Source organism: Nycticebus coucang, chromosome 4 (genome assembly GCF_027406575.1).
Source record: "Nycticebus coucang isolate mNycCou1 chromosome 4, mNycCou1.pri, whole genome shotgun sequence".
Taxonomy (NCBI): Eukaryota; Metazoa; Chordata; class Mammalia; order Primates; family Lorisidae; genus Nycticebus; species Nycticebus coucang.
The window spans coordinates 135,491,535-135,501,974 of NC_069783.1; the positions used below are offsets into that span (position 1 = coordinate 135,491,535).

The 10,440-nt window shown below is 44.1% G+C and overlaps 1 gene segment (V, D, J or C); it reads left to right on the plus strand.

Moving 5' to 3' along the window:
- Positions 1-4,887: 4,887 nt before the first annotated feature.
- Positions 4,888-10,440, plus strand: part of LOC128584904 (probable non-functional immunoglobulin lambda variable 1-50) — a 685,263-nt gene continuing 679,710 nt past the window's right edge. The window contains 1 exon segment of the V gene segment in view: positions 4,888-5,014. Within this exon segment, the coding sequence occupies positions 4,969-5,014 (46 nt within the window).

A 10,440-nucleotide genomic window follows, 5' to 3' on the forward strand; every position in this document is an offset into this window, starting at 1 on the left:
AGTCTGTCTGTAGAGTAACAGAAATAGAAATAGAAATAGAATAAAAATAGAAAACAGTAATAGAAATCAAACCGGGCCCCATGAGATTTCAGATGAGGAAGCTGTGCAAGCTTTGTTAAGTCATCTCCAGTTTTCAGGATATCATAACACTTTTTTTTCTTCTTTTACAGAAGTAAAATGAGAGATTATTATAATAGCATTAATTATCTGACAATTAAAGAGGAATTTGGGTATCAGAATGGAAAAGCATTGTTTTTAATTAGGGAGTCAAATAAAAACATCATGAAGTAAATTCTGACCTTTTCTTATGTTTTCTTCTTTTGTAGACAATAACTAAGTAGTATTCAGTCCAAACTTGGGATAATTTGTTATTAAAAAAACTCTATAAACAGAAGGACAAGACTAGGATTTGATAATGGATTTTTGATAATTTATTTTTCTCCTCACTTTTCCATTTTTACCAAAGACAAATCATATTAGAGCCAACTTACTTACAGACTAAATTTTAGCCTCCTTATACCTGGCTTCAGTATATGCACAAAGTTCAGTGAAGACAAACATTAGCCGTATAAAGGTTTGTTTGAAACACTGGCTTTGCTAGAACCATCACCTCCTTTTTAAAAAGAATTTCAAGTTACTTGACTCAGGCACAGTGGCTCATGCTTCTAATTCTAGCGCTCTGCGAGGCTGAGGGGGATAGATTGCTTGAGCCCAGGAGTTTGAGACCAGGCTGGGCAGAGAGACCTCATCTCTCCTAAAACAAAACAAAACAACAAAAAAAAAGTAGCTGGGTGTGGTGATAGGCACCTGTAGTCCCAGCTACTCAGGAGGCTGACACAAGAGGAACCCAAGAGTTTGGAGGTGCTGTGAGCTATGACACCAGGGACCCCACTCTACCAGAGACTCTGTATAATAACAATAACTAATAATTAACCAGAAAAACTTGTTTTCATAAATAAATCTCCTATATATGGGTCATTATGAAAAGTTTTGAGATACCCCAAATTATGAAATGTGAAATCTATGCAGATGGAAACAAATGAAGCCCTCCCAGTAACACTGATAAGCAAAGCAATTTTAATAATTAATAATAATTATTATTATTATTATTTCAGATTACTTAAATGTCTCCTCAGGCGAGCCAGGGAGGTAACTTCCTATATATCCCCACATGAACTGGGCAACTCCTCCCTTTCAAGGTGCCAATGTAGGTTGAGGTTCCTGGACCTATCGAAAAGTAAGTTCTTCCCTTTCCGCAGATCAGGGAACATTATAAATGAAGTATCAGCTCAGTATTTGTTTTTCCAGATGGGTTCTTATTGACCTTATTAAACAACCTGATTCCTCGAACCAGTCTGGGTATATTTGAAAATATGTCAGACCACTCAAACAATTGATAAAATAACCCGTATCTCTGATTATGTCCTTTTATGCAGGTAATAGAAAAACCAATTATGGTTGGACTTACGGAAATGCCTATATTGCCACGATATAAGAACATGTATGAATAGTTTCCAAATTCTAGAGAAATCAAATAGAGGAACAAATAAATGTTTTGAATTACTTACAAAATATACTTTACCAATGTGTTATAAGTTACAAATAGCTTATAAGTTTTCTTTTATTCTGGAAAACAAAAAAAAAAAAATAATTAGCAATGTTTTCACTATTTAGCAAATCTAAATGGTCAAAAATTTAGATCTGTCCTATGTAATTAATTTTGGAACTGCTTGAGGTTGGATTATAGATTTGTTGAGATGTTTGCCTCAGTCCCTCCTTTTGGGGTGTCAGTCCTCACTATGTCCATCATCAGTGTTGACAAATTTAGGCATTTATGCCTCATCATGAGACATATCAGCCATCCCATGCAACTGCAGCTCTGTATGGGAAGCAATTCCTCATTCAGGACACAGAATCTCCCCAACGGACAAAAAGTATGTTGACATAGTTTTAATTTTTGTATAATACATGGGTCACTATGAAAGTTTTGAGATAGTAGACTGTGTTATGGTCCATTATTTCACTTCCAAGAAACACGGTTAACAGCATCCTTTCTGATTCACCCATGCAAGTTTCAATTTGCTTTACTTATCGGTGTCACCGGGAGGGATTCATTTGTTTTCAACTGTATAGATTTCATGTTTCATAATCTTGGGGCATCTCAAAACTTTTCATAATGATCCATGTATAGGAGAGTTATTTATGAAAATGAGTTTTTTTTATTATCCAAATGTGATTAGGAGGTTGACAACCCCAAATAGGTTACTGAGGCAATGAATGATCTCTATCAAAGGAGGTTTATTAAGCCGAAATGTGAGGCTATGTCCAGGAGAAAAAGGAACTACAAAACAAACAAACCAAAACAATGTGACTGCTTCTCCAAGGGGGAATTTTGGAACTATAATTTTTAAGTAGCATAGGGTACACAAAATAAATAAAAGAAGCTGAAGGGCACAGTGAGGCAAAACTGTTGCTTTCCTGTGAGGCCTAGGAAATCTATCTTTGACATAAGATAAAGATATTGTTAGAAGAGGGGAAAAAAGATAGTAAAAACATCAATTGTGTAGGTGTCCCTGGGTAGGTGAAACGTTGAATCTTTCCTTGTCCCTGTTCTGCACCTGGAGAGATAAACTTGTAATTCTTTATTAGTGTAGACAGGGAGGGGACCCAAGCATCCTTGTCCTGTGTGAGAGACATTTCAGCCTGAGCAAGTCCCTCCTTATTCAAGTGAGAGGGAGAGGGAAACGAAGTTCACTGTGAACATGTATGCGCCACCACAGGGGAAGCAAGGGCCATGAAACATGAGATGCCAGCACAACTGTAATAGTTTTTCTATGTAATAAAAAATTGAATTTAATATTTCCTGTTGTTGGCCTGGTGCCCTATAGCTCAGCGGCTAGGGCATCAGCCACATACACCAGAGCTGGAGGGTTCAAACACAGCCTGGGCCTGCCAAACAATAATGACAACTCAACCAAAAAATAGTCAGGAATTGTGGCAGGTGCCTGTAGTCCCAGCTACTTGGGAGGCTGAGGCAAGAGAATTGCTTATGCCCAAGAGTTTGGGGTTGCTGTGAGCTGTGACGCCACAGCTCTCTACCCAAGGTGACATGGTGAGACTCTGTGTCAAAAAAATATTTTTTTTCCTGTTGTCTGTAAACACAATAACTTTTTAAATTGCATATAAAAGCATGGTAAAAAAACAAAAAACAAAACACAGCTTACAATAAAAAAGAATGTTTCAAATAATAACGTTGCAAACCTAAAATGTTTCATATCTTTATATTCAGTTATCTATATGGGTGGGTTTTATTTACATGACTGTAGTAATTATTCCTTCTTTATTCCTTTTTTTTATTTTTTATTTTTAAACTTTTTTTTTTTTTTTTTTGTAGAGACAGAGTCTCACTGTACCGCCCTCGGGTAGAGTGCCGTGGCGTCACACGGCTCACAGCAACCTCCAACTCTTGGGCTTACGCGATTCTCTTGCCTCAGCCTCCCAAGCAGCTGGGACTACAGGCGCCCGCCACAACGCCCGGCTATTTTTTTGTTGCAGTTTGGCCGGGGCTGGGTTTGAACCCGCCACCCTCAGCATATGGGACTGGCGCCCTACTCACTGAGCCACAGGCGCCGCCCATTGTCACTGCCTAGTGACAAACTCACCAATATAAATATTAACAAATCAACCCGTATACCTAAAGCCCCCCCATTATAATGCCAGAACTCTTGCATTTGTAATAAAAATTACGAGTATATTTTTATTTATTTTTGTTTTGGTCAATGACATCTTTTGTTTTATTTAATTGTTTCTCAAATATATTATATGTTAGATATCTTTACAATTTATAGATCAATAATTTCTCTCGGATTTATACCATCCCTGATAGCACTCATTTCTGAATATGGGCCATTTATCTTTATTCTCTAAATAAAATATTATTTTTATTTCTCTCTCTCTCCAAATAGGATGATGTCAGAGCTATCAGGCACCAGGCTCACCTGGAATCAGACACTGGTAGAAGCAATTTAAATTCCTAACTCTGTCCATCTTCACATACTGAATGTGTCTGTCATTTTTGCTCTTAAGAAAAATACTGTGCAGGCAGCTGCCATGGGTCCCTCAGACCTGCCTTAGGGTCTTGGAAGATCCATTCCTAGGGGAGGAGCACAGATCACAGTACATGCAGGTATAGCTATTATTTCAAGTCTGTGGAAATTAGAATGGGAATAAAGAATTCCTAGAATAACCCTTTGGAAATGTTCCTGATGGGCGTCTCCTGTCACTCCTCTGTCATTGGAGAGAAGAGCTCCCTTTTTCACCAGCACTCTGGGAGGAAATCTCTGGCCACCAGGTAGGGATCATATATAAGGAAAGACCTGGTCACCCCCAGTGTAGGGAAGTGAGTCCATTCCGGCTGGCCCCTGCTCTGGACTTGATCCTGACCCACAAAGACTGTGTCTACAGGGACCCCACCTAGGAACAGCCCAGGGAACCAGGGACAGATTCAAATGAGGAGCCCAATAGAGCAGGAAGATTTCCCTGAGCTGATGCGGAGGTGACAGGAGCAGCCACCTGACCTAGGCTGAGTCAGGGGGCAGCAGACAGAGCAGTGGGGAGGCAGGGCTGGTTATGGGACACTCTGGTCACCATGCCACATGATTGTGTGTGCAGGTTTGGCCACCAGGGGGACCATGTGGCTCATTTCTTCATGGTCTCAGGGTAATCAGAGCTGGAACCAGCCACCTGCTCAATTCCAACTATGACCTCCCCACCTACTGTGACCACACAGCCCTGTCCCTGCCTGCCCCTGACACCCTGAGGTTGAGTGGCCTGAGCAGGGCCCAGGGTGGGAGGTTCATGTGCATGGATGGGGCCTATCCTCTCAGGGTAAGAAGAGGGGACAGGCAGACCTGGGGGAGCTGTGCCTCAGCTGTGGGCACAGAAGACAGGAATCAGGACGTCCTCACCATGGCCTGGTCCCCTCTCCTCCTCACTCTCCTGGCTCACTGCACAGGTGACCAGACCTGGGCCAGGGGAAAGGCCCTGGGGAGACCCTGGGGCTCTGCTCTCTCCTCTTGTCTCCAGACCCAGAATCACCATGTCTGTCTCTCCTTTCCAGGGTCCTGGGCGCAGTCTGTGCTAACTCATCTGCCCTCCATGTCTGAAGCCCTGGGGGGGATGGTCACCAACTCCTGCACGGGAAGCAGCAGCAACATAGGGGTGGGCATTATGTGCACTGGTACCAGCAGTTCCCAGGAATAGCCACTAAACTCATCATCTATGATAACAGAAAAAGACCCTCAGGGGTCCCAGACCTATTCTCTGGCTCCAAGTCCAGCAGCTCTGCCTCCCTGACCATCACGGGACTCCAGAGTGAAGATGAGGCTCATTATTACTATCAGTCCTATGACAGCAGCCTGGATGCTCCCATAGTGCTCCAGGGCCAGGGGGAACTAAGACAAGAACTCCCTTCTTACCCCTCAAATGGGTGAACACCCAGCAGCTGATGCTCAGGCCTGGCATGTGGCTTTTGCTGCTGCTGCTGCTGTCACCCTGGGCCCAGGTGCAGCCATGGGCACCACAGATTGGAGCCTCCTCCCTTTCAGTCCTCAGAGTCACTCACAGCAGCCAGGAAAAGGGCCTCCAAGGAAACAGCATGCCCTGCTCCCCTGCATCTGGGGACACGGGGTCTGTTGTACTGAGTTCCAGGGCCTGGCAGGCCCAGCTGTGTCATCTCAGAACCCTCCTCTGAAGGGGGAACCCTGAGTCTCCATCCTCCTGTCCATGTCCAGGACTTCCCAGGGCTGTCTTTTTCTCATTGGTCCTGAGGGTGGATCCAGGTTCTTTTCATTTTTCTTTCTCAGCCTATACTTTTTAATAAATCTCTTGTCATGAAGACATACAATAGATGGCCCATATTGATCGTATAAAAGTAGGTACATTTTGAAATTTTTATGCATCCCTGAAAACTTCAGCACAGTGGAGAGATCAGTGTGGGTGCCGATCCCCTAGCCTCCTCCTGACCCTTTGTAATACCCCCACCCCCTCCTGGGCAGCCCTGGTTCACCTCCTGTCAGTACTGTTTGGTGTCTTTTCTCTGGATTTACAGATTTCCCATTCCATTTGCATCTGGCTTCTTTCACTCTGGTCACTTCTGTGGAGAGTCTCTGCGTTATGGTTGAACTGAATTCCATCCCATAGAGAGTTCATTATACCTTGAGGGACCCTAGGCCCAATGTCTTTCATGGTTGTTCCTCACTAAAAACAACAATAACAAAAACAAAACATATTTATTTATGTGTATTTTTTCTGATTAAAAAAATACTTTTTCCCCCTTGGCTCCTAACATGTGGCATCCTCTAGGCACTGGGTCTTCTGTCTGGAGGGATGCTCAGCCCTGCTGTCCCCTTATGCCACTATTTACTCACCTCTAACCAGTCAGTACTGAAATTGTGCCATATTCTTCTGATTCTTTTTTGCAGTTTTTGGCCGCGACTGGGTTTGAACCCACCACCTCCAGCATATGGGGCCAGTGCCCGACTCCTTTGAGCCACAGGTGCTTCTATTCTTCTGATTTTTAATCAGAACAAACTCCCAACTTAAACTTTGTAAAAGCACCACCTCGTCCTAGATTCTTAATTCTGGCCCTTTGGATTCCCTCAGTAGCAGTGACCAAGATGCTGATTTTTTCTTTTTTATGTCACCCTCTGTAGAGTGCTGTATTGTCACAGCTCACAGCAACCTCCAGCTCTTGGGCTTTGGCGATTGTCTTGTCTCAGACTCCTCAGTAGCTGGGACTACAGGCAGCTGCCACAACGCCACAATGCCCGGCTATTTTTTTCTTATTGCAGTTTGGCCGGGGTCGGGTTTGAACCTGCCACCCTTGATATATAGAGCCAGCACCGTACTCAGTGAGCCACAGGTGCCACCTAAGATGCTGATTCTTATGTTCCTCCCAGTGGGGACCTGTTGTTATAGCGTGAACAATTGACCACCAGACAGATAAAATTCAAATGCCAATCAGGAGTCTTTATTGATTGGCCAGCCGGCTGTCTCCCTAAGTCTGGAGAGCAGCCCCGACCAGTTGGGGAGTCTGGGTTTTTATAAGGCATAGGCAGGGTAGGGGCTGGTTGAGCTGATGCAAGCAAGCTGCCGGATTTTAGAACCAGCCTTCACAGGATGAGACCTTGCAGGTGTGGTTAGCAGATGAGCAATTTTCAAAAGAAGTCAAATTCAGTAAACTCTTATCCCGTTTCTTCATTCCTCCCTCCTCCCCCCGCACTAGGTCTAAGGGAGTGTTTTCACCATTTCAGGGCCGAGGTGGCCTCACAGAATTCTTATCTCAGTTCCCCCTCCATTCCTGTTCCTTGTTGGGGGGTTCAAGAGGTTGTCAGCGATGGAGGGGGTACCCGTTTCACTCTGTGTGTACAGACGTCAGTTCATATGTGTGCCTAAATCACTGCGTTTCTTTGATACAATTGGGACTTCACTGTTGATTGAGGATTCTTAAAATAACTGGTCTTGTGTCTATTGAACATATGCAATGTGATATTACAACATAAGTAGACATAGAGAGTAAAAAATACTGATGTTAACAGAGCGGTGCCTGTGGCTCAAAGGAGTAAGGAGCCAGCCCCGTATGCCAGAGGTGCCAGGTTCAAACCGAGCCCTGGCCAGAAACTGCAAAAAAAAAAACCAATATGCCCTTTCTTCTTGCGTGTGTGTGTGTGTGTGTGCGTGTGTGTGTTGAGGCAACGCGGAGCCTCCTGGCTCTTGGGAACTAGGCAGAGTGAAAACCTGAAGAAAGATCCTGGGGGGCCAGGCACTGTCAAAGTGGAGCCCTGACTCCATTTTCCAATGGGTACTTACTGAGATTCAAACAAAGAATTGTAAGGGAAAAAGTTACCATAAATGTCACACTGTGTAACAGGAGGGCAGGACATACAGAAAGGGCAGATGTGACTGTTTTCCTGTGTGGATGTATCTAGCATGGGACACGCGAGCTTTGACACCAACTCCGTATTGGTCTGACGGGTATCTGCCTTAGCTATTTCTGCCTGGTTAAGTGATTAATTAGTTGTGGAAATGGTTGCAGCTGTTGCTGCTGACACACTCACCCTATTCTGCTATGCACGCGACTATAACTTTGTTGCAGTTCACGTGCCCTGCGCTGTCTGACCTGGACATCCTGTTCCTCTGCACATCTTGAGATGTCTTCCTTACACGTTTCCCACACCTATAATTGATGGCTCATGACGCTTTACTTTATCTCTGTCACAGTCACATAGCGAGCAAATAAGTACAAGGTTAAGCGTAAAGAGAATAGCAGTGATTAAAGATTTCTCCACAATCATTGATTAACATAAAAAGAAACAGCAAATATCATTTCACAAAGGGATTCATACAAGGAACAAATGAATTTTGTTCTCCCACAGTGTGTGTGGCAGGGAGCCAAGAACAGCTAAAATCTGCTCCTTTATCCCAAACTCCTTGAGCGCACAATTGTATTACCTGTGGTTGCCATGGTGAACATTAGGACCCCCATCTACACAAGTGCTCTTTGTATATTCTGACCTTGCCTGGGACCCACATGCAGTTTTGTTCCCTTATCTCAGTCTATTCTTGAACCCACAGCTTTTTAGGTCATTCAGTGTGTAACCTCGTGAAATCCTGCCAACAGCTTTATTATTACATCCCAGGCAGTGGCCTCCGAAAGAAGGGTGCATGTGGCCTGAGGGAAGGGTTCCCCTATTTAACAAATAAAAATACTGAAGATCACTTGCATGTGAATTTATATGAACAACATTAAAAAATAAATAAAGTTTGGTATAAGTGTGTCCCAAATAATGTCGCTATGTCCAGGGTACTTTTGAGGACTCAGAAAGGAAGGCTTATAAAACAAATCCCTAACCTATGTCCTAAGGTTTGCTCTTAATTCAATACAAATATTCACATGGTAAAATGTGAAACAGTGAAAACAGCTGGTGGAGCTCTTTTGTGGTAACTGTTTTCTCTATTTTACATGACTAGACATTGAAGCTCAGGGAGGGGAGGGCACTCACTTAGGAGGTCCCATAAGTCAAAAGCCAAAATCATCCCCGGACTCAGCTGCATCTGAGGGCACAGACAAGCTTCTCAGCCACAGAGTGGGCTGTACCACTCCCTACCTCATCCTAAAAACATCTAGAGACAGGTTTGGGGAACAGTGTCTCCGTGAAGAGTCTGACTCACCTGGATCCTGTCCTGAGCACACTCGTGGGGCAGAAGGAAGTAAAGACAGCTGTCTTTAAATTCTCACTGTCCCTCCAGATACACTTCAGTCCAAAGTCCATCTCTGAGGGCACACAGGGGCCCACACAGGCATCCTCTCTCCTTTTCCATCCACCCTGTTGCCCTCCCAAGGGCCCAAACCCATAATGAAGTCCCATCTTCACCATGGAAGGGCAGCTTTAGGTCCCTGAAAACATGGCCCAGAGCCTACAGGAGAAACAGCTGCTCTGGGAAATGAGGACACCCTCCCCTCTGCAGTCGCCTGGGTCATACTCTGATGGAGCCTCCCCGTCAGGGGTGAGGATGGAGCTCAGTCAGAGCAGCAGGCGGAGAGAGTCGGGGAGAGGGCATCACAGTCTCAGGTCTCCCACACTTGGAAGCCTTGTGGGGGTGGGGTCACCAGATTCCTTTGCGTTTTTGCTCCCCTGCATTGTGGACAGATTCTGAGTCTCCTACAACCACCTCACAAATAATGACAGCAAATACAGTCACCCTGAGGGTGGTTCCAAGGGAAAAGGACAAGGGATTTAGGCTAAGCTGAGCCGGGCAGGAGGCTGCAGCCTTAGGAGGCTTCCAGGTGTAGAGACCCGGAGATTCCCAGGTGAGCATGGAGGCAGAGAAGTTAGGCAGCTGAAAGGCAAGGGATCCTAAAGATTCCCAGCAAGCCATCAGTAGCTAGGGAGAGACAAGGCAGGGGCCCCTCCAGTTTGCAGAAGGAACTTGTTCCTACACTGTGGATTCTAGACAGCTTGCCTCTGAAACTTTGAAGCAATTTATTTTGCCTTAAGCCACCCAGTTGGTGGTACATTGTTATGACAGCCGTGGGAAGTTATTACACCAAATAATCAAGGTAAGTATGTTTTGAATTTGCACACTCTTTACTCATGCAGATTTCTAATTTTTCCACAATTATGATCATATTTATATTTATCTGTCTGTGTTTATACACCACCATTGTTATTTAAGTTTAGTATAACTAGTTCACTCTGTGTTAGAGAGTATAATTTATATGACGACTACATGTTTTAATTTTTGGTACGGATACAAAATTATAGCTTTTGGCTAATTCTAATTGCTTATTAGTATCAATAAATATGAGGAAGCCATATTAAAATCCTTCTGGTCATCTCTGTGGATCTGTGAGCTCGGGAGAAGGTTCCTGCCGTGTTC